Raw genomic sequence first — 25,720 nt, forward strand, 5'->3', positions numbered from 1 at the left:
TGACCAATCTGGGCGGAAAATGTCACTGCGACGCTTCACATAGAACTACAACGCCTGTTGGAAACGCTGCATTCTTTTTAAATTTTAGTATGCGCATGTACCGTCTGCTAACTTTAACATGCGTGCCAATATATGTGAACCCGCCTTCTTCTATTTTATTGGTCGAAGTTGTCGGCACCTTTGCAGTGTAGAAACCAAATTGTTGCTGCGACCGTCAACCAAGTGACGTAGTGAGTCCAGGGCTAAGTCTGGTTTGCCAGGAGCTGGAGCCCCAGTCACGATCATGGCGGCAGGGTTGTCTGTTTTGGGTTGCTCTCGCTCGCTGACACGCGTCTTGCGGGTTAGGACCTACACGTTACCTGTTTCCATGATGGTCAGAACTGCCGAGGAGCAGAAGCGGTGGTCCTCAGTTAGCAATTTGACCATACAGGAGAGAATCGAGAGGAAATCACAAAGGGCGATGCTTGGAGGAGGTCAACATAGGATAGATGCCCAACACAAGAGGGTATGTTTGACGTATCGGCAGTAACGTGAAGTCCTCGTGGGGACGTATGTTTGAATATTACCTTACTTTATAAACGTTCCGTTTATTTGTGCATATGTCCTGCTAGACAGTCTTTCTAATGTCAGAAGCTGGGTGGTATTAATTGATTAGGTATATTAATCGCTTATGTTGAGTTAGCTGTATTTGCTAAGTATGGTGGTAGTTGCTTTTCTTTTCCTGTGTAAGAATTTATTCCTGTTTGCATTGCTTGAAAGGCATCTTTATGACAATTGTGTAAGAGTTGCACATAAAAATAGAAAGCACTAGAAATTCTCAGCCAGTCAGCATTTGTAGAGAATGGAAAAAAGTTAACTTTTTAGGTCGATCACCCTTCACCAGTATTCCGCAACTGCTTTACTTTGCACACGTCATTTATTGTACCGGCATGTTTATGATGTAAAACGTACTTTAGTGATTTTCTGTGTGCTAGCATTTAGTTGCCTCTTGAATTCGAAGGTTTCACCAACAATAGGCCAGTGCTTCCTTTATAAAGTGATTATGCACCTAATCGATAATTTTACTTTTATTTGTTGGAGTCTCAACCGGACATTAACTGTTACTTGTGTACATGTGTACTTTTTAAAAGTGGAAAGTATTCTTCTTCTTATGGTCAACCATGGAATCAGCAATAATGTGTAATGCTGAATAGAGGGAATTGCAGTTAATTGGTGCACATCCGAACCAATACATATTGGCCCAATTGCTGCTGCCCCAATTACCTGTAGTTAAAAAGGTATAACTGAGTAGCAAATTATGCATTTAAATGAAATTGGAACAAATTAGAACACTACCAGTGCTACTACAGTACTATAAAATCATGTATTAGTTCCTAATAGTTATTGACGGAGGAATTCATCCAGTGTATGTTGCCGTGTATGGGGTGTCCATGGAGGGAGTGTACCTCTGGTGAAGGGGCTTGTCATGTCCATTCTGGAGCAGCTCACTCACCTTTTGTCTTCACCAGACCCTCAGCTCTCACCTGTGGCTCTATGTAGTTATTTGCATTCAACGGCGACCACACCCTGACACATTGCTTTGACATCGGGCTAAACCAGTTGAGGATAGCTGCCGAGCCTCATACCCCGATGAAGTAGGGACATGCGTGTCCTAGCATGTAAAGTCAGCTCCAGTGGAGTGGATGGTTGAGATCAACAGTGAGATCCAGCAGCAATGCTCTGTGAAGAATGAAGGATATGATAAGCACATAATACATGGTTATCCACTGCAACCAAGGAAGACCCTAGTTAGTGATGATTACTTGTACCATGGACTTGGACTTCCAAGGGCAAGAGCCTTCATACAATGTTTTCAACAACTGTATCCTCCAGATCTTTATTTTCATTGTAACATTCAAGCTGATTATCAGTACCTTTAAATCCTTCGGTAGTTCCTGACTTGTTGGAAGTAGTGAAATCGTTTTTTTACCCCCTTCTCCCATCAACCCAGGTTTTGTGTATTCTGTAAAAGTGTCTTCCCTTATGCCCATTATCCCACAAGTCTTTCCATAATCCCCTAATTCTTAACCCTATCAACCCCTTAGAATTTGATTTGCTAAGTGGAAGGTGGTTATTCAGTTGAACTTTTAACAGCTTTTTGAGTTAAACAATCAACCTGCTCATTCCCCTCAACACCTGTATGTGCAGGAACCCATAAGAAGAGACATGTAAACTGATACATTGACTATGAAGTAAAGTTTGACGAGCTTCCAACAGTAAATCTGACCTCCTGCTTGAATGACCAATTTTAAGACTCAACAAAACTGAAAAAGAATCTCAACAAATTACCACCTTGCAAGGACAATTTTCTCCACCCACTGTAAGCCTGAAATGAAGGCAACCAATTCTGCTGTATATACTGATAAATAGTGTTTTCACTGATAAATAAGGTGTTTTTTTATTGTTACCTGTAATTCAAGCACAAAACTTCCACACCATCATTCCCAGTTGATTATCCTTTGATCAATCAGTAAAAATGGTTAACATATCATAATAATTTTCCTTAACATATTGATGAACCAATAGACTCTCAGGCATATCAGAATTCTTAGACTTCATTACACCATGTAACCTAAAATCAACTAAAGTAATTGGTAAAAACCAAGGTAGGGTACTGAGAAAGTTACAGTGGGGCATATTGCACAATCCAGCAAACCCATATTCCTAGCATGGTAAGAACCCAGCCACCCAAAACTAAAAAAAAACACTCTTCTTGTGATGTTCCCAACAGTTGTCCAACACACCTTTAACAGGGCATTTCTTTGCCCCCTCAGATTAATCCAGTATGTTAACATCAACTTCAACCTGCGTAACTGTAAGGGTAATTGTCCCATTTCAACCTGTAAAGCCAAAATGGGGGACAATGTTACTGCATCATGACACAATGTTAAAGCCTTTGTTTGAATCACATCCAAACATCTGAAAGTTGAGGGTGAAGCTGATCCATTAGCCAAACAGCCAGAATCAAGCACATATCTAATTAAACAAATATAAATGGCCAACAAAGATTTTCATGTAGTGCCCAAGAATACTCACATAGACACCTGAGAATATTTAACGCTCTTTTACATTTATCAATTATTTTATGGGTATGGTGCTACAATGTCAGCTTATTAACCATCCACATGCCTAGAAATCTTATCACTGACACTTCAAGAGTTTGACCATATAGTTTCAAATCAATTTCAAAAAAATACTGCTATTACAGGTGCCCCCCCCCCCCTTTACAAAGGTAGAGCATTCCTATGAAATCTTTCTTAAGCGTGAAGCGAAGAACCATTAATTTATATGGGAAAAACTTTCGCAAAATGTGAAAATCCTCCTTGTAATGCGAAAACAGGTTACTATTGTAGGTCTTTTGTAAAAGCGAAGTGGCATAAAGTGAACACTTATAAAGTGAGGGACACCTGTACTTTATACACTTGTGCTTTCCTAATTTCATCTTCCAAGTGTAAAATTGAATCCAATGTCATTCTACCCTCCCAAACCCCACTCTGATAAAATGCTATATCACCTCTCTTTTCGAAAATATCATTCAAATGCTCTATTACCATATGTTCCATAAGTTTACACAAATGGGACATTAATGATACTGGTCTATAACTAGAAGGAGCTGATGGGGGTTTCTGTGGTTTTAGAATAGGCATTGCTACTGCCATTTTTCATGAGGAAGCGAGATGGCCTAACCTCCGAATATGATTTTTAAAAATTAATATTTCAAGAGAGTTGTCAATTTTACATATATGTTTAAATATATTCATCCTTTCCTAGGAATGTCTGACCTGCACCATTAATAGCCTTCTTAGATTTACACAAAGAAAACTCTACATCACTAATACTATCATTGCTACAGCTGGCTTCCAACACTTCAGGGTATTCACTTAAAACCTTATACCTACCATCCACATGCCTAGGTAAATGGTAGGACACTGAGGACTGCAGTAGAACAGAGGGAACTGGGAGTACAGATTCCCTAAAAGTGGTGTCACTAGTAGATAAGGTCGTAAAGAGGGCTTTTGGCACATTGGCCTTTATAAATCAAAGTATTGAGTATAAGAGTTGGACTGTAATGGTGAGGTTGTATAAGACATTGGTGATACCAAATTTGGAGTATTGTGTGCAGTTTTGGTCACCTAATTACAGGAAGGATATTACAGGAAGGAAGAATAAGGTTGAAAGAGTGCAGAGAAGGTTTACAAGGATGTTGCCAGGACTTGAGAAACTGAGTTACAGAGAAAGGTTGAATAGGTTAGGACTTTATTCCCCGGAGCGTAGGAGAATGAAGGGTGATTTGACAGAGCTGTATAAAATTATAATGGGTATAGATAGAGTGAATGCAAGCAGGCTTTTTCCACGGAGGCTAGGGGAGAAAAAAAAACAGAGGTCATGGGTTAAGGGTGAAGGGGGAAAAGTTTAAAGGGAACATTGGGGGGGCTGCTTCACGCAGAGAGTGGTGGGAGTGTGGAATGAGCTGCCAGATGAAGTGGTAAATGAGGGCTCACTTTTGGCATTTAAGAAAAACTTGGACAGGTATATGGATGAGAGGGGTTTGGAGGGATATAGCCCAGGTGCAGGTCAGTGGGACTAGGCAGAAAAATGGGTCGGCACAGCCAAGAAGGGCCAAAAGGCCTGTTTCTGTGCTGTAATGTTCTATGGTTCTATGGTACCTTGTTTAACCTCCTCCCTTAAATTATCTTGATTATGAATTGCGGCAAATGACCTAGCCAGTAATGCAACCTTCTCTGTTTTAGTAACAATCATATTATCTTCTTTAATCAATATTGTAATGTTATTATGTGTATGAACCCCTCCATTTACTTAATCATTCCCAAATGTCTCCAAGTTTAATTGTCAACCTGAAATTATTAACCTGCTCAGTTGAGGAAAAACACCAGAGACACGAATTTACCTCTGAAACGGTTTTTATTCAGAGAGCAGTTCGCAGCCCCACGCACTTCGGGCGTAAGGTAGCCAACTCCCAATTTGTTGGTTTACAAAGGTCATACTTGTACCCAAAAGCAGGGTACTACATTCGCAAATATGGTTACCGATTCAAATTCATCAATTGATTGGCTATTGCATAGCTAAGCACGCGAAATACTCGGAATAAGCATAGACGCAAGCGTAATACTTGGAATAGGTATGGACACAAGCAAAACACTCGAAATAGGTATATAGCTCAAAATACTTTGCTGAACACATTGTCTTGTGGTCACAAGGTTCCTGTTCTTTGTGGTTGCCACATGCTGTCTGGAATCTTATTTTAGCTAGCTCTTCCCAGTTCTACTACACTTCCCCAATGACGTATCCTTTCCTGATCCTGTCTACATATTTTGCTACACTTACCCCTCGCCCACCCCTTCTACATGTACCCCTTACCCTCTTCACATTCTCATTCCCTCCTGTGATCATGAAATGATCATTCATCAATATCGTGAAAATCCTCTGGTGCAGGTTCGAGGAGTTCGGTGGCCTCGACGGTTGCCCATACTACCATCAGTGGCTTAGCGGGCAGCAGGTCCCCTAACGAGACAATCATGCGGTTTGGGACACATTTGACAATGGCGATACAGACAAAAATCCCTATAATAGCCGTCAACACGTAAATAGCCCCATTGATTAAGCAGTCCTTCCACGCACTTAGTCCCCAGTCCCCCCCATCCCGCCCAACCTGTTCCTTTCTTAATGGATCCTAACTGTTCATCTTTTTTGTTCATATACCGCGTTATGTTGGCAGTAGCATCGTCTAGCCCCATTATGCATTTGTCCTTTACGCTAGCACAGAGCCCACCCTCCCTGGCGAGGAGGTAATCAAGTGCATAGCGGTTTTGCGTGGAGAAGAGCCGCAGTTGGTTAAGGCTGTCAGTTATGAGTCTTAATGCTCCCCTGGTGGCGTTCCCGAGGCTCATGAGACCACAGGCTAGATAGTTCCGATTGTGGGCCGCCATAGCGGCTCCTGATGCCCCCAAAGAGAAAAATCCAGCTGCCCCATATCCGTGCCACCTGACCTGCGGTTAGGGTAGGCAGGACTTGGTAATCTGCACAAAATTCTTGGGAGACCTCTCTCTTGTACCTCCCAGACGGGCGGGACAGGGGACCCCAAGTCCCAGGGCAAGTGATCGCGGTGGGGAGGAAGGTGCCATAGGCCACCGAGGAAGGGTAAGGGTACTCCAGGAAGTTGGTGGCAATGCCGTTATAGAAGAAAAAATACCCCAGGAGGGTATACATGGTCTCAGTGCAACCTTTACCCTTTTGGTTTTTGTCGTCGCTCCACTCTCCCACACCGGCAGAGGGGTACGCTCGTTTGGTACCACTGCAGTAGTCAGGTAGTGGGAATACATGATCATTGACCAGGAGGTGGGTGCGGTTCCCCTCCCCACAAAGGAGTTGCACCCCCTGGGTCAGGGGCTGACTGTGTCTCATGGCAAGAGCAAGATATCCCTAAGGGGTCCTTGGTGGGGTGACACTCCCTTTTCCTACAGGGCTTGGAGAGGCAGGTGACGTCATTCGAGACATACACGTCTGAACATCCCCACCCTGTTCCGAAGTAGCAGTTCTCATATACTCGGTCACCCTTCGGGGGCTTGGGATTCCCCTCCCACCAGAGATCTTTTCTCATCCGCGGAAGGAGTCCATGATTTGACCGCTTACTGATGGACGGGGGAAATAGGCAGTCCGCGACAGGGGCCGTGGAGGAGTCATAGGTGAGTTCCACCCTCTTTCCCTCAGGCAATGTTTTGCTGGCGGGGGCACATCGGAAGGGCTGATCGGCACGATCCCAGTGCGGGAAAATGGTAAAGAGCGAGGAGACACTGGCGGGGTGAGGATAGCAAACGATGGTTGTAGTGCCATACAGTCGTTTGTGCACGTTTTGGAAATAGTTACCACTTATAAACCCCGAGGAGGATCTTCCAAGGGTGGGGCCTCTGGGGAAACCCCAATCCCTTTTCTGCCTTGAAATGTCCCCCTTCGATCTCTTTAGGGGTTTTGGTTCCTCGTCCAGCCATCCCTCAACCTTTGCCCTATACCCCCCTATCCCTAAAAGAATATAGATAACCAAGAGCATCCTACCTTCCATTACCAGAGTACAATTTCAAGGATGTGGCACCACAAGGAAAAAGGAATTTAAACACACAACAGTTCAATCAAGTCCGTTTATCAGTCCCTTCATTTATCTGTGGTTTCTAGCGAGTCCGAGGTCCAGCGCTTGCAGTCGCTCAGATGAATCCAACGTTCTTGTCCCTTCACCTTGACAGCAGAGGGGGTCTGCAGGAGGACCTGGTATAGTCCTTTCCACCGGGGTCCCAGCTTGGGTCGATCCCAGTTCCTTATTAACACCCAATCTCCTGGTTCTGCTCCCTGCCACTCGCCTTCTCTGTCAGGGACAGGTCTTGAGGCTTCCTTCACCTGAGTATGTAGAAACTTGAGAGACAAAGTTAAATGCTTGAGGTAACACTGCAATTCCTCGCCCATCATTTGTAGATCTACTTGTATTGGTGGGGGGTTCTGGTCACTGCCCCATGGGGTTCTATTTGGGCGCCTGTAAACTACCGGTATTTCACCAGCAGTTAGCCCGGTACCGGTTTGAGGTGTAATGCACATGTGATACAGTGCCAAGGGAAGGACTTTAAGCCAATTTAGTCCTGTTTCAAGGGTCAATTTAGTTAGTTTATCCTTCAGGGTGCTGTTTGCACGTTCCACGATTCCTGCGGCTCGGGGGTGATAGGCACAGTGGAATTGTTGTTTAATCTTTAGTGTTTCGCAGAATTCTTTGTTTACTTTCCCAATGAAGTGCAGGCCGTTATCAGATGAGAGTCTTTGTGGGATACCAAAATGAGGATTAACTTCTTTCAGCAGTATTCGCACTACCGTGGAAGCCTTGTTGTTCGTTGTGGGGAAGGCTTCAATCCATTTACTGAAGACATCAATTATAACTAAACAGTACTTAGATAGATAGATAGATACTTTATTCATCCCCATGGGGAAATTCAACTTTTTTTTTCCAATGTCCCATACACTTGTTGTAGCAAAACTAATTACATACAATACTTAACTCAGTAAAAAATATGATATTCATCTAAATCACTATCTCAAAAAGCATTAATAATAGCTTTTAAAAAGTTCTTAAGTCCTGGCGGTTGAATTGTAAAGCCTAATGGCATTGGGGAGTATTGACCTCTTCATCCTGTCTGAGGAGCATTGCATCGATAGTAACCTGTCGCTGAAACTGCTTCTCTGTCTCTGGATGGTGCTATGTAGAGGATGTTCAGAGTTTTCCATAATTGACCGTAGCCTACTCAGCACCCTTCGCTCAGCTACCGATGTTAAACTCTCCAGCACTTTGCCCACGACAGAGCCCGCCTTCCTTACCAGCTTATTAAGACGTGAGGTGTCCCTCTTCTTAATGCTTCCTCCCCAATACGCCACCACAAAGAAGAGGGCGCTCTCCACAACTGACCTATAGAACATCTTCAGCATCTCACTACAGACATTGAATGACGCCAACCTTCTAAGGAAGTACAGTCGACTCTGTGCCTTCCTGCACAAGGCATCTGTGTTGGCAGTCCAGTCTAGCTTCTCGTCTAACTGTACTCCCAGATACTTGTAGGTCTTAACCTGCTCCACACATTCTCCATTAATGATCACTGGCTCCATATGAGGCCTAGATCTCCTAAAGTCCACCACCATCTCCTTGGTCTTGGTGATATTGAGACGCAGGTAGTTTGAGTTGCACCATATCACAAAGTCCTGTATCAGTTTCCTATACTCCTCCTCCTGTCCATTCCTGACACACCCCACTATGGCCGTGTCATCAGCGAACTTCTGCACATGGCAGGACTCCGAGTTATATTGGAAGTCTGATGTGTACAGGGTGAACAGGACTGGAGAGAGTACGGTTCCCTGCGGCGCTCCTGTAACAATTCACCTTGGGTAACTCAATAAAGTCCATTTGTAATGTGTCAAACGGTCCTGCTGGGGTTGGGGTGCACCCTTTATCACATCTAATAGATTTACCCGGGTTTACTTTATGGCAAATTAAGCAACCCCTTGCCCGTCTCTCCGCTGCCTCATTCAAACTGGGGGACCACCATGTTTTTAATAACAACATACACATTCCCTCCTGGCCGAGGTGAGTGTCAGAGTGGAGGCGGTCGACCAGGACAGGCAGGAGAGTATCAGGAATACAAATCTGGCCTGCTGGGGTCTGCCAGAGGCCCGTTGCGTTATTAATAATACAACTACCGTATGTTTTTTCCAAACATCAAGTTCTGTCGCGGGGCGTCCCCCTGTAATCGTGCGATGTCGGATATGCCTGGGCTATCAACCGGCTGCCTGGCAGGCAGAAGGCGTGGGGCCGAATCCACAGTTACTGTTTTAGAGGAGGAGCCTCGCTTGGCTGTCAGGTCTGCTCTGGCATTGCCTTTACTAATGGGAGAGTCATCGGATAAGTGGGCGGCACATTTTATAATAGCAAGCTTACCGGGGAGCTGGATGGCTTTGAGCAAATTGTCAATGTAGGGGCCGTTGGCATTGCTTTTGCCAGCCGATGTTTGGAAGCCCCGCTGCGCCCATAGTGTGCCAAAATCGTGAGCGACCCCAAATGCATAGCGTGAATCTGTGTAAATATTTGCTATCTGACCCGAGGCGAGGATGCATGCGCGAGTGAGGGCGGAAAGTTCAGCCTGTTGGGCCGAGAATGGTGGGTGGAAGGTTGCCGCCTCCAGGGTGGTGTGTGGGGTCACAATGGCATAACCTGATTGCCGGACACCATCTGGGGAGACAGAGGACGAGCCGTCCACAAAAAGTATCAGGTCCGGATTGTCGAACTCAATGTCCTGGAGGTCTGGCCGCGGGGAAATGAGGAAGTGGTTTCGGTCTACGCAGGAGCAGAGAGGCTCGGATAGAAGGTCAGGCGGGTGATCGACAAAGGTAGCAGGGTTAGGTGTGGTACAGTAGGGGAACGTCAGCAACGGATTATGGAGAAGAGCAATCTCATGGCGGCTGAGTCGCGCCTGAGTGAGATGTTGAGTTGGTGCATGGTTAGAAGGGCAGTTACCGCATGGGAAGAGTAGACCGTCACTGGTTGATGCAGGGAAACAAAAAAGATCCCTTGGGGTCACCCTGTAGATCTTAATAGTACTTAGCAAATATTCAATAAACTGCTCCAGTTTCTGCTTTCTGTCCGGAGCGCCCTGCATCACTACCAGCATTTCATTGGGCTTCGGGGGTATACACAGAAACCGTCAAGGGATTTTGCACAGCATCCTCAGCCTGGGCTGGATTGTGACGAGGGTTAGGGACCTCTCGCATTGGCATCTGTCGGGTGGGGGGGGGGGGGGCTTGGATCTACCTGGATCTTTGGTGGAGTAGGGCCAATCAGGGTACTTTCGAACAAGGGCTGCGTCAGGATTATCCTCGGGGTCAGTACCATCACTGGAGGTGGTAGAGTCTGAGTCAGGGTCAAACTCGTCCCCTTAGGGGTCTATCAAAGGGCCATCACCCACATAGAGGTGCCGTCTTGTTGTCCATTTACGAACCATGCGGTTCTTAGGGGTCGCAGGTTTAGTACCTTGTGTGTCCCCTTTCCTGGTTTTAGCTCGGGTACGGGCCGCAATGGGGTCGGTGAATCATGGACTTGGGGTTGGGAGTGCATAAGGGTGGGGGGACGATCATGGGTCAAGGGCACAGGGGGAGCAGAAGGTTCTGAAGGTACAGTCGGGATGGGATTCGCAGCCCCCGCAGGCGAAGGGACCTGCTGCTCCTCCTCCTCCTCCTCAGTGTCCTCATTAGGGTCAAATAGGGTCTGCAGCCCAGTCATACCCGGTGCCAGCCTTTTATCACCAAGTTTTACATTATGATCATCAATCCTACGCTGTTCATCATAGATTTCACATAAGGCCTTCAGTACCGGCCAGCCCCTGGGTTTTCCGTTACTATCATTGATGGGTATCTTTCTATTTTTTGCATTCACCTCCCAGGAGGTCTGGCGGGAGCGCTCATTAAGTCTGCTGGCCACGGTATACCAACGCGTAATTAGATCTTTCCATTTCTGTGAGACATTCTGTCGCCACACCTGTCTCTCTGCTCGCTTACACTGCTCAAGATCCCAGGTTCCACCTAATGGCCAAAATTCATTCCCCAACTTCTTATTCATCCGCGCTCTCAGTCTCCATAAATCTGTCTCGTTTTCCGGGAATTCTTTATACATTTTCCATAATGGCGTATTTGGTCCTGATTTATCTAGAGTCTGGCCCATTTTGGTAACTTACTCTCGCATCCAGTTCAGTTTCCTGACCTTCGCGTGGCAGATTTCTGCTCTTAACAACCAGTCTAAGGCAGGATGCGGTTTCAGTTAGATGTTGGAACCAGACCTTAATCAAATTAAATATGTATTGCTCCAGAGCTTCCAACCCCAAACCCCACGCAGGGACTCTAACCCCGCTTCCTATACCAGGGGACTTGAACCCAAACTCTTAAACCAGGGGCCTCTAACCCCAACTTCTACGCAGTTCTTACCCATTATCCGTGTCTCCCTACTGAGGTTCTCCGTTTGGTCCGTGGAGGCCGTAGGATGGTCAGCCGGAGCCAAAGGGGTCGGAACGGGGAGTCCGAGAGGGAAAGAGAGACCGAGAAAAATCTCTCGGAGGGCCCTTCCGTCTCAACCCGCTCGTACCTGCCCGCCGATCTCTTACACCAGATCTTGAACTGCCAACCGTTTGGCTGCTGGCTCAGCTCGCCAAATTGTCAACCTGAAATTATTAACCTGCTCAGTTGAGGAAAAACACCAGAGACACGAAATTACCTCTGAAACGGTTTTTATTTAGAGAGGAGTTCGCAGTCCCACGCACTTTGGGCGTAAGGTAGCCAACTCCCAATTTGTTGGTTTACAAAGGTCATACTTAGACCCAAAAGCAGGGTACTACATTCGCAAATATGGTTACCGATTCAAATTCATCAATTGATTGGCTATTGCATAGCTAAGCACGCGAAATACTCAGAATAAGCATAGACGCAAGCGTAATACTTGGAATAGGTATGGACACAAGCAAAACACTCGAAATAGGTATATAGCTCAAAATACTTTGCCGAACACATTGTCTTGTGGTCGCAAGGTTCCTCTTCTTTGTGGTTGCCACATGCTGTCTGGAATCTTATTTTAGCTACCTCTTCCCAGTTCTACTACACTTCCCCAATGATGTATCCTTTCCCGATCCTGTCTACATATTTTGCTACACTTAACCCTCGCCCACCCCTTCTACACATTCTCATAATGTCCCTCCCAGTGCTATCACACAATGACCTCCAGTAAATCTTTTTCACCGTTAACCACTTTCCTCACCACAGCCTGTGCCCTTTTATACATAATAAGGTCACAGAGATTAATACTTCTTAACTTTCCTAAACACCTTATTTTCCTCCTAATTGCCTCTGCACACTCTTCAGTGCACCTTAAACTTCTCCCAATTTGCTTGACCAAAATCCTACCTCCTAAATGTGCCTCATGCGCTTCATTCACATCCACACCTCTACATCCTATCCCTTTCCATATAAAACTGGCAACACCACCTCTTCTACCAACTAACCTTTCATATCTAATTACAATATAATCCTGCGAAGAAAGACTCAAATGTTGTAACAACTAGGTTTCCTGAATACATATAACATCAGGAGGATTTGACAGATCAGAAATAAACTTTTTAAAGTCATGACCATTAGAAATCAGGTTTCTCACATTCCATTGCAATATTATTAATCCCATTGTGTCTACCTTCACAAGTATACTATAATACAGATACATCAGAGCTTCATTTACAGCTTCCCACCCAACACCAGTTATACCAAGGTACTTCAGCAGCTTTCATAATTTTAATTTTCTTAGTGTGACTAGATGTCTGAGCAGTTCAGTTCACCACATTCATTATAAACATCACAAATTCCATTTTATCAACTAGTAATGTATCTTTAGAAAGACAACTGTGATACCAACATGTATTTACTTACTTCGCCGTCTATTCTCTGACTGGTAATACTTTATCAACGTTCAGTTTAAATTTTTGCAAGGCCTCTGTATTCGACACACCTAACTGTACTTTTAACCTGTTGAACTTCAGCTGCCTTCAGAAGCATTTCACATCCTCTATAAGCTGCAATATGTTCTCCACAATGACAACAGTTAAACTTCACGCCTTCTCCACAATCTTCACACTTATGTTCCCTGCCACACGTACTGAACCTTAGTTTCCCACAACATACTCTCACAACACGCCCTTGTTGTTGCATGAATGAAGTCACTGGAGAAAAGTACTGATAGATACAAAGCAGCTTTTTTAATTGACAGAACAAGGTACACTAGGGATCATACAGAGATGCTATCAGTCAAAAGGTCTTTCTGGCCCAACATGAGGCTTGGTATTTTATGTGTTACACAATTCCATATTTACAAAGTATGGATAATGCCATCTTTGAAACTACACAGAAACTTCACACCTCCATATTTGCACGCACACCACAGACATCCAAATGAACTTTAATCACCATTGTCTGGTCTGAGATTCATGACTTTTAGGAACCCATTGTTCGGAGCTGCACTTCAAGTCAAATCCACAATATATATTCAGTTGTGATAACTGGTAGCCAAAGTCATTTGCTAAATATAAATGTGCTAAGCCTAAAAATTGTTCTAATAGTCCGAATCTCTGACATTTATAACATCTGAGCGGTGGAAAATAAGCTTGTACATTATAACTAACATACCCTAAACTAACTTTATCAGTGCACTTTGCCTCATCAAAATAAATCAATACAGATAAACTATCCATCCCTTTCCCCCCATTTCCAACTACTTGTAATTTCTTTACTTTCTTAACCTTACCTCACAATAAATGAGATTTAACCTCTTCTATTGAAATCCCACAGGAACACCCATAACATCACCCCCTAATAACTCTATTTTTATAAGGTAACATGGATACTATCTTTTTGCCAAGCAAAGTCTTCATACGTAATGCCTTCTCGTGCTTTCTTAACTTTTCAGACGGTTAACACATTACCTCCTCTCAAAGTACAAGCACAGTCTATATCCATTTTAGCAGATTTCAACTCTAGTTAATTTAATGGGATTGACAGAAGAAGACTGATCCGGGTCAAATTTAAACAATATCTTAATCTCCCTTTTTTCCCCAAAATATCCTGCCCTTCCTCTCCATTACTTCAAATTACTCCAATATTATGTTTCCTTTTCCATTTTCCAGATCTAGATTCAACTTCATTCCAACCTGCTCCCGCCTACCTGCACTCCCCTGAGCCTCCATTTCCAGTTCCTTTTGCAGATCCTCCCCACCACCTGAACTTACGCTATTTCCCAACATCCCCACACCATTCACACTTCAGCGCCACCGACTGCCACTCCTTTGAACGGAGCCTCGGAAATTGAGCCGACCCATGCTCTCCAGTCAACTTGCTCACTTGTTTTTGTTCCATAAGAGGTGTCCCAAATAAGTAGCTGCCCCAGTTTGCCAGAATCCGCTGTATTACTAAATTTTAACACTTGTAAAGCCAATTAACATTTTAGCTAGTTTGTCTTGCAAAAATCAGAATGCATTCTTCCCTCATCAAAAGAGACTTAGTTTCTACTTCATTTGTTTTTTGTATATTGCTATTTTCCTGCATGAAGTTTCCTTAATGTGAGATGTATTCCATTAAATTCATTAAAATGTTTCTTTTGAATTCTGCAATATTTAGTTTTCCTTAATTGGTTGAAATGATATAACAATTTGGAAATGATGTCAATTTTCAAAAAGTAAACATAATCAAAGAACATATGTCACCAAATACAACCCTGAGATTCATTTTCTTTCGAGCATACACTGTAAATCCAAGAAACACAATAGAATCAATGAAAGCCCACACCCAACAGAACGGACAAACGACCAATGACCAAAAGACAACAAACTGTGCAAATACAAAAGGGAAAAAGAAGCAATAAATATCAAAAACATGAGATGACGAGTCCTTGAATGTGAATCCATAGGTTGTGCGAACAGTTCAGTGATGGGGCAATTGAAGTTATCTGCTCTGGTTCTAGAGCATGTCAGTTGATGGGTAATAACTGTTTCTGAACCTGGTGGTGTGGGTCTAGAGGTTTCTGTACCAGCTTCCTGATGGCAGCAGCAAGAAGAGAGCATGGATGGTGGGGGTCCTTGACAATGGATATTGCTTTCCTGTGACAGCACTCCATGTGGATGGGTTCAGTGATGGTGAGGACTTTACCAATGATGGACTAGACCATATCCATTACTTCTTGTAGGATTTTTTTAAGTTCAAGGGCATTGGTTTTTCCATACCAGGTCAGTATGCTCTCCATCTAACATCTATAGAAATTTGTCAAAGTTTTAGATGACATGCTGAATTGTTACAAACTTCTAAGGAAGTAGAGATGTTGCGCTTTCTTCATAATGGCATTTATGTGCTGGACCCAGGATAGATTCTCTGAAATAATGACACCGAGGAATTTAAAGTTGCTGACACTCTCCACCTCTGATCCCCTGATGAGGACTGGTTCACAGACCTCCGGTCTCCTCCAACTGAAGTTAATAATCAGCTCCTTTGTCTTGCTGACATTGACTGAGAAGTTGTTATGGCATCATTCAGCCAGATTTTTCAATATCCTTACTATATGCTGATTTGTGACCACCTTAGATTTAGCCAACGACAGTGGTGTCTTCAGCAAAGTTGAATATTGCATTGGAGCTTGCTTAGCCTCACAGAAGTATAAAGTGAGTAAGATAGGGGCTAAGCACACAATCTTGTATTGCACCTTGTGGTAAAAATGGTATTTTCTTTGTATTATGTTAAACTTAAACGTTTAGCCACAAGCTATTTTTACAAACCCCATTTCCAGAAAAGTTGGGATATTTTCCAAAATGCAATAAAAACAAAAATCTGTGATCTGTTAATTCACGTGAACCTTTATTTAACTGACAGAAGTACAAAGAAAAGATTTTCAATAGTTTTACTGACCAACTTAATTGTATTTTGTAAATATACACAAATCTAGAATTTAATGGCTGCAACACACACAACAAAAGTTGGAACAGAGTTAAAATAAGATTGAGAAGTGCACAGAATATTCAAGTAACACCGGTTTGGAAGACTCCACATTAAGCAGGCTAATTGGTAGCAGGTGAGGTATCGTGACTGGGTATAAAAGTAGCGTCCATCAAAGGCTCAGTCTTTGCAAGCTCGGGAGTACTTCGAAAAACCATTGTCACTTAACACAGTCCGTTGCTGCATCCAGAAATGCAACTTGAAACTGTATTACGCGAGGAAGCCATACATCAACTCTATGCAGAAACGCCGGCGAGTTCTCTGGGCCCGAGCTCATCTCAGATGGACCGAAAGACTGTGGAACCGTGTGCTGTGGTCAGATGAGTCCACATTTCAGCTAGTTTTCGGAAAAAATGGGCGTCGAGTTCTCCGAGCCAAAGATGAAAACGATCATCCTGATTGTTACCAGCGAAAGGTGCAAAAGCCAGCATCTGTGATGGTATGGGGGTGCATCAGTGCCCAGGGCATGGGTGAGTTGCATGTATGTGAAGGTACCATTGACTCTGAGGCGTATATTACGATTTTAGAGAGACATATGTTGCCATCAAGGCGACGTCTCTTCCCGGGACGTCCATGCTTATTTCAGCAGGACAATGAGACCACATTCTGCATGGGCTATAACAGTGTGGCTTTGTAGACACAGAGTGCGTGTGCTTGACTGGCCTGCTGCCAGTCCAGATCTATCTCCTATTGAAAATGTATGGCGCATCATGAAGAGGAGAATCAGACAACAGAGACCACAGACTGTTGAGCAGCTGAAGTCTTATATCAAGCAAGAATGGACAAAATTTCCAATTGCAAATCTACTACAATTAGTATCCTCAGTTCCAAAAGGATTAAAAATGTTTTTAAAAGGAAAGGTGATGTGACACAATGGTAAACATGCCTCTGTCCCAACTTTTGTTGAGTGTGTTGCAGCCATCAAATTCTAAGTTTGTTTATATTTACAACATACAATTAAGTTGGTCAGTAAAACTATTGAAAATCTTTTCTTTGTACTTTTGTCAGTTAAATAAAGGTTCATGTGAATTAACATATCACAGATTTTTGTTTTTATTGCATTTTGGAAAATATCCCAACTTTTCTGGAAATGGGGTTTGTAATTACTTATTTGAAAGAAGCTTGATGACCAGTTATTTGGGTGGGAAAAAATAACTTATACAGTCGGCCCTCCTTATCCGTAAATTCCGCATGCACGAATTAAACCAACCACGAATCGTGAAAACCTGGAGGTTGCTCTTCCAGCACTTGTTGTTCGAGCCTGTACAGACTTTTTTTTCTTGTCATTATGCAGTATAACAACTATTTTACATAGCATTTACATTGTATTAGGTACCGTAGATTCCGGACTACAGAGCGCACCTGATTAAAAGCCGCTGGCTCTAATTTTAGAAATAAAATCATTTTTTTTATTATACAGGCCGCTTCGGATTTTAGGCCGCACCGAATTTCAGGCGGAACGGATTTTCGGCGCACTGGATTTCCGGCGGACCGGATTTTCGGTGCACTGGATTTCCGGCGGACCGGATTTTCGGCCGCTTGTAATATGAGATATTTACACAGAAAGATATTACACGTGTTGGGCTTCAAATTCTGCCCTGTGTTCGTTTTGGAAGAGAGACAACCAACACCGGATTACAGTGCAGCGTGGCTTTATTGCAGAACGCGTTTTGCCTTCCCCTTACATTCTGCTCTTATTTATACTCCTTTTTCCCCCAAACCAAACCCTCGCTACACATATTTGGTAAGGCTAAACTTTGTTATACCTACCGGTATTTGGTAACATCGGACACTTGTGTCCTTATTGGCCCGATACCATTCACACACGAGTTTTACTGTTTTTGTGCAGCGGAATCCTCAGTTTCGCTCCCTCCCTCCCTTGTACTGCTGTCTAATATCACGTGAGCCATTCCTGACCTGAAGCGGCAGTCCCAAATTAAATCTCCACCGTCTCACCATCGATTCATGTATGCCAAGATTACGCGCAGCAGCTCGATTTCCTTGTTCAACCGCCAGATTGATTGCCTTTAACTTAAAAGCTGCATCATATGCTTTTCTTCGAGTGTTTTCCATGTTGATGAGGGTGAGTACAAATGGCTGATTTACAATAATTTGTGAAGTGCGCTTGATTTATCGTACAATTTCATTGGACCTCTGTGAACTACTCATCAATTTTATTGGTCTACTGTTACGAGGCAAAATGTTTTGGCGGCATGGGAAAAAACTTTCTATTAGCCGCACCTTATTATAAGCCGCTATGTTCAATGCTGTTCAAAGCATGGGAAAAAAGTAGCGGCTTATAATCCGACATCTACGGTATTATAAGTAATCTAGAGATGATTTAAAGTATACAGGAGGATGTGCGTGGGTTATCATGGATCAGGATCGAAAAAAATCAGAAGTTCTCTTACTAAGTAAGTCAGAATAGGTACATCCGGTATTATTTAGCATCAGTTAGTCAAACGTTTGCCTTAGTGTGTAGTATATATTTTACCTTTCTATGCATATAAAACACTTAAGAATGTATGTTTCAGTGCCAGGTTCGGGAATGGAAGTTCTCAGGACTCAGGACAGATCTCTCCCCAACGCGCTCTCCACCATGCCGGGTTGATGTGGAGGATCAAAAACCCAAAACCCAATAATTAAACCACTGCATTGCTTAGTAATAATTGTAGCTTTCATCGGGGCAGAGCCTTTCTCACTTTATCCTTTAAAATTGTTCCGATCGTTGACCGACGTAGCCTAACGCTTTTCCAATGACCAATGGCATTTCACCTCTTTCCGATTGCTTTATTATTTCCACTTTATTTTCAATCGTGATCGTGATTATTTCGTGAACAGAAACACTGCAGATTCAGAGTTCTGCCGCCGGGTCCTAATATCCACCACACTGAGACAGGTTAAATAAGACCTGGGGTTCTGCTGGGTCCTAAGGACCACTGCATTGAGACAGATTGAAAAAGGGACTTGAGCATCCGCGAATTTTGGTATCCGCGAGGGGTCCCAGAACCAATCCCTCGTGGATAAGGAGGGCCGACTGTATGTTTTAGGCAAATGGAATTTGCTAAAATTTCTGTATTTTGATATTCTGTAGGGGTTTATATGAAATTATAATAATATTAATTTCCTCAAAGCTTAATTTTTTGTATGCTTGGAACTCTTTCTGTATCTTCAATTTGAAGTTGGAGCTTTGCCATGGTGTTATAGTGACTTTCAGAAATTAAATGCAACTCTAATTATCATTGAAAGTAACCTATGCGGTGTTTTATATTAAAGTTGCAATACTTCTCATTACTGCTTTTAATATTATGCAACTTTTCCCCATGAAACAATAGATTCAGAATAAAATTACTGTTTGGCCAAATGCTGACAGCTTGCATGGCTGAAATGAAGTATTAGCATTTTAATTTTTTTAATTTTTCAAATCATGGTCTCTGATTCAATAGCTGTTCTATTTTTGTTATACTATTCCCCTTTTCTAGATTTGCTTCTGGGAAACAAAAACAACAAATTGTGATTGGTAGAAATCTTGAAATAAAATCAGAAACGTTTGAAAGTACTTCGGTCATGTAACCTCTGTGGCTGTGAGAACATAGTAAACGTCAATCTGATGAAAAATCAGCAACCTGGAACAGTGTACTTATGAAGGGTCATTGAGTTGAAATATTAATTCTTTTGCACTCTCCATAGATGTTACACTCAATTTTTATACTTCAGATTGTTTGTTTTACTCTTGTTAAAACAATTTAACTTCCTTTTATTATGAGACTTAATTGGCTGAATGTCAACTTTAAAGTGTAGTCTGGTAGGTATTGATCTGAGAGAAGGAATAATGTAAAATAAAAGCATGTTGTTCAGCCTTACTTGTGCAAGTAGACTTTAGGTAAGAATGCAGCATTTTAAAGGATAACCAGATCACCTTGTGCATCTGCTTATGGCTCAATGTTGATTGTGATTTACTAACAACTAACGGTCTTCTGTGGCAAAAGATTTAAATGACAATCATGCTCGAGATTTATTTATTTATTTATCATTCAGCAATACAACGTGGAGTAGGCCTTCCGGCTCGTCGAGCCACACACCCTACAACCCCTGTTAACCCTCACCAGGGGGCAGGTTACAGTCACAGTCAACCTTCCTGGTATGTCTTTGCTTTGTGGGAGGAAGCTGGAGCACCCAGGGAAAATCCACACATTCCACCGGGAGGAAGTATAGGCTTTATTACAACTACAAAAATTATGCACTTTGCAGTAATCTGCCAATTTCACGTTTTCTCTCTGGATTAGTAATACATAGAAATTTGTTTCAGCTTAATGTTTAACAAGATAGTATACCATATAATGACTACATATTATCACCTGCATATTTAATGTTTACATTGCAATCCTTTTCATCATAGCTGTGTGACTATTTTTACCTCATTGCACTAATGTATGAAGAGTTAAGTGTATTACATCAGTAATTTGAATGAGATATTCATTCATGACCATCTAATTGATGTAATTACAAAGAAAGCATGACAGGGGCTATATTTCATTAGGAGGTTGAGGAGAATTGGTATGTCATCAAAGACACTTGCAGATTTCTACAGATGTATGTGGAGAGCATTCTAACTGGCTGTATCACCATCTGGTATGGATCAGCCACCACACAGGACTGGAAGAAGCTACAGAAAGTTGTAAACCCAGCCAACTCCATTATGGGCACCAACCTCCCCAGCATTGAACGCACCCTCAAAGAGGAGGCATCAATCTGTATCACTCATACATGCCATCTCATTGCTACCATCAAGGAGGAGGTACAGCAGCCTGAAGACTCGTGCTCAACATTTCAGGAATAGCTTTTTCCTCTCCACTATCAGATTTCTGAATGAATGATGAATCCATGAACACTACTTCACTATTTCCCCTCTCTTTTTGCTCGACTTACTTATTTTTTTAATATATACTTAGTTTTAAAAATTATTATGTATTGTAATATACTGCTGACAGAAAACAACAAATTTCGCAACATATGCCAGTGATATTAAACCTGATTCTGGTATTGAGTGTAGGTGGACCTGCAACACAGTATGTGAAGAAATATAATTTGAGCTCCCCTGCCTTGATTAGTGATATTTACTGTTTTTGGTAACTCTTGAACTGTGTTACCAGCCTTGCTCAACCTTTTTGCCCTGGAGGAACCCTTGAAATTATTTTCAGGTCTGAGGGTCTCGAGTCTAGAGCTCACAGTACATTAGCGTGATCAGAAAGTTGTTAAAATATAATTAAAAATAATTGTCAGTGCTCTTTTGAGTGGAGAATGAATTTTTAGCCAACCTTTCTTGAAAAAAAAACAGGTACCGTAGTTAAGCTTAGTTTACCTTTTTTGAAATTAATCTCTTCCTTTCTCTTTCATAAATTCTAAAAACTCATAAGGCAAACGTAATAAATTTCTCAGTTCTGAGTCAAACTTGAGATAAGCATGTACGGATTTCACCTTCAACTGAAAGGAGATGATCGTTGTCCTTGCTCTTGATGCTTGTTAAAAAAAGAAAAAAACTTGCTTGCACATGTAAGAAGTTAAAAACTGCTGCAAAATGTTCATTGCTTTCCTATGAATGGCAGGATACTCTTCTTTCACAGAAAGCCAGAACTTGTCCAGGGGCAGATCAGTAAATCTCATCACGAGTGCATGATCAGAGTACAGCTTACAAAGTTCTTTCTCTTCTCTCAAAGTCAAAGTCAAGTTCTCAGACTGAGCGGTAGATTGAGAGAAAGGGTCTCTCACCCAGTCATACACTTATGTTGAAAGGGATGAAAAATACTGTACAGTTCTGTTCTGCAGTTCTTCCGGTGGTTTTCAATAAGACTCGAGACTTTCTGATACCCTTCCTCACTCTCAAGCCCAAGCAGCAGTGGAAACATTTCAAGATTTCTTTTTGCAGCATGGTTTTTCTAAAGATTCAGTTTCTTTTTAAATCCAAGAATCTCGTCATTGAAGTCAAGACATTTTTTCCAGGCCCTTGCAGAGACTTGTTGAACTGGTTCATATGATGAAAAATGTCTGTTAAGGAGGCTGGTTTCTACAGCCATTCTTCATCTCCAAAGCACTTAGCAAAATCTGGCCTACTATTTTCTTGAAAGTACTCCTGCAATTCAATTGACCTTTTAGCTCAAGCACCCTGTTGAGAACTCTTTTGCTGCTAAGCCATCGGATTTCCATATGTAGCAGGTGATTGGTGTGTTGTTTGTCCAGGTTTTCACACAGTTTTTTAAACATTATTGAGTGAACTGGTCTTAAAGCTACTAAGTGACTTGCTTCCTGAATCTCTTCACTGACTGTGACTTTATTTTCGAAAGCTTTAATCTGTTTTGAGATTCTAGTAGTCATTTAAAATAATCAGCACTTTTACGTGGCTGTGATTTGCGGTGAAGTGTCTTTTCAATTTTGCTGGAGCTATTGCTACATTTGGAACTTGTTTGCCACAGACGGGGCACAATGGAACAGGACAATTTGGTTCACCAGTCCATGTAAAATCCATTGATAAGTAGCTTTCATTGTAAAGATATGGTACCAGCTGATTACTTTAGTCTTGCCCACTGCTTTTGTATCCAGGACCCAGAAGAGAACTGTGGAATTCTTCTGGGGCAACAGAAGGCATTGGGTCTCTGCTGCAGTCCTGAGTTTTCCAATTGCAGAGGTCAGTCATTGGTAATGTGCTGGCGGCTCTCTGCCTCGCGTCCCTGCAGAGATACCTATATACCGACCACCCTCCGAAATGGCATGCTCCGGTGACACACTTTCTCCACTGGGGACACTGCCTGCAGGAGGACACACAGCTTCCAGTGGACAGCATCAACTGCACTGCTCTGAGAGAACTGCCTCACTTTTACTGAGAGCTGTTGAGGGTTTGGGTCTAGTTTAATCCAGACAAGGTGCTCCTCAACAGGTGGAGTGGAGGGCATGGTACTCTAGCTGCAAGGGAGACTGCTCCCCATCCTATCCCACGGGTTTCGAGGGGGCTCAGGGAAGTGGAGAGGTTCCAGCTGCAGCACCACTTAATGAGCCAGGAGTACTCATTGAACCCAGGCTTACTGCATTACTTCATTGCAGTGAAGTAATTCTTCATCATTAACCTTATCAGAATTGTCCTTAGGCCTAGGCCGAGAATCTGCCTCTTCCATCTCACACTTCTTCAAAACTCACCACAGTAGACTGTCTTTAGAATGAAAATTTCCCAATCCTCCGGGCACCATCAGTCTACTAGCCTCCCCTCTGTGCAATACAGTGCTCACCAATGATCAGCCTACCATCCTCCCCTTTATGCAATACAGCGCTCACCATTAGCCTACCAGCTTTCCCTCCATGCAATACAGTGCTCAATAAATGCTCAATAATTAACAGCCTGTCGTCGTCCCCCTCCGTGCAATACAATGCCCACCAATTATCAACGGCCTCCCCTGTCTCACATTAAAATTTGAGAATAAATATAGTCCTACTGCGCATTGCCATACTGGGCTGAGAGACCTCGAACGAGATTGCTAATGGGACTGCTCGGTCACTAACCACCACTGCAAGCACTAGCGTGGCATGTTACACTAAGTTCAAAGAACAATACTTTTTTAATCACGATCTCTTGCGGAGCCCCTAACGACCTCTCACGGAACTCCAGTTGAAAAACCCTGGTGTAGACTGCTATTTGGGTTTGCTTTGGGAATTCTGATTTTGCACTTCATTTTTTAGAAATTACTTACAAGGGAAGCCTCATATCATGTCTGACCACTTATTTCAGCTGGGATATGATGCTGATGCCAGTAGTCAAAACTGCTGCTTTTTTTGTTATATTTAGGCTTTGTCTCATGAGTTTTTGACTCTAGATTTTTTTTCCATTTGTTCTGGTGCTGGGTCGTGCAGCCACTTGTGCATACTATGAGGTATCCTACAACTGATGTAAGCAGTGGAATCTCTTCTTTCAACAATGGTCCTAGTGTTTCATCATCCTCATGATATCTATGCTCATCCTCTGTACTAGTGAGAGGAACCAATGAAGTCCAGAGTAACCACAATTTTCCCAAGATTGTACTGGCCACCAAAAACACCTGGGAGTCTAGTCTGCTTTGATGGTGAAGGAGAAGTATCGCCTGAACATTAGACAATTGGAGACTTTTTTTTGTTGATTAAAAAGGTCATATTCATTTGATTCCTTGAGAGGCTTGTGAATACTTTCAGTTGCTTTCTGGACTTGTAACAAGATAGAAATGGTGGCAATTCTTATTGGCTGTGGTGACACGTTCCACCCATGAAATAATTTTTTTGTGAATACTTGATATAGCCCCACTGAGGCAGTGATAAGCAGAAAATTGAGAGAGATCACAGAGATCTGCTGCAGCTACTTAGCAAGGAAGTTGAAAATCAGTGCAATCTTAATCACAATGCATTGTGATTAAGCATTTCAGGATGTATATTGTATATATTCTGACATTAAATTTGACCTTTGAACAATGGAAAGAGTAATCAAGGCATATGGCTGCTGTGCTTCCCACAGAATTTCAGACATCAACAATGCAAGCCTGGGAGTATGTACATGGATTGCTCCATCAGGTGAACAGAGTACTACAAAAATGGTGGTGTTGGGTAACACACTAGTGAGGCAGTTGGCCCGCTTTATATCAGTGGCCAAAGGGGTTCGATTCCTGCAACTGGAATGAGTTTGTACGTTCTCCCCATGACCACATGGTTTCCTCTGTGTTCTTGTTTCTTCACAGATTCCAAAGACATACTGAGTAGTGTTAGTAAGTTGACGGTATGCTATGTTGGCACCAGAAGCATGATAATACTTGCAGGCTTCCCCCAGCACAACCTTGCACTGTGCTGGTCGGTGACTCAAGTGATTCATTTTGATGTTTCAATGTACACATGACAAATAAAGCTAATCTGTATTATTGGACTAGTTACCCAGAAGATGGACTAACAATTCAGATATGTGAGTTCAAATTTTACCCTAGCTGCTGTGAAAATTAAATTTGGTAAATAATCTAAAATTTGGAGAAACTGTCAACTGGATTTAGTGACCGGAAGCTACTGGATTGTTATTTAGCAAACAAAAAAAAATCTGGTTCTACTATTTCTGTCTGGGAAGGAGATCTGTACTTGACTGGTCTATGTGTCATTCGCAGTTTGCCTTGTGATGAACTTTGAAATGGCTCAGTTCAAGGATCGTTAGGGATGGACAATGAGCAGTACTAGATCTAGACCTTTTTGTATAAGAAAAGAAAGGATGTGTCTTGTAAAATTCAGTGGGAAGTAGCCTTTTTTTTTGCTAATTGGCTGTCTGGAGGTTCAAATCCACTGTGAGTGGCTAGAATCCATAATAACAGTCTCTCCAGTGATGGACTCGTGCCCAAAGGCTCATCATTTCAAATGAAACTTCAGACATTTTTGCTTTACAATTCTTTCTTTCCTGTTTTGATTAGTTGTTTCTTATGTAGTATATTAGGCTAGATACATGATTGCTAGTGGTTCTTGGGAAAAAGTTCTAGCTTGCTGCAATTTGATGACTGTTTGTACCTGACTTTCATGACTTCACAACATG

At 42.6% G+C, this 25,720-nt stretch overlaps 1 protein-coding gene across 1 annotated transcript in view; it reads left to right on the top strand.

The window, feature by feature from the left end:
- The first annotated feature begins 153 nt into the window (after positions 1-153).
- pccb (propionyl-CoA carboxylase subunit beta) overlaps positions 154-25,720 on the top strand; it is a 77,388-nt gene continuing 51,821 nt past the window's right edge. Inside the window, exon 1 of the mRNA XM_073040819.1 lies at positions 154-505. Within this exon, the coding sequence (XP_072896920.1) occupies positions 284-505 (222 nt within the window). The 5' untranslated portion in view covers positions 154-283. The remainder of the gene's footprint in view (positions 506-25,720) is intronic.

The sequence above is a fragment of the Hemitrygon akajei genome, chromosome 3 (assembly GCF_048418815.1).
Source record: "Hemitrygon akajei chromosome 3, sHemAka1.3, whole genome shotgun sequence".
NCBI classification, from domain to species: domain Eukaryota; kingdom Metazoa; phylum Chordata; class Chondrichthyes; order Myliobatiformes; family Dasyatidae; genus Hemitrygon; species Hemitrygon akajei.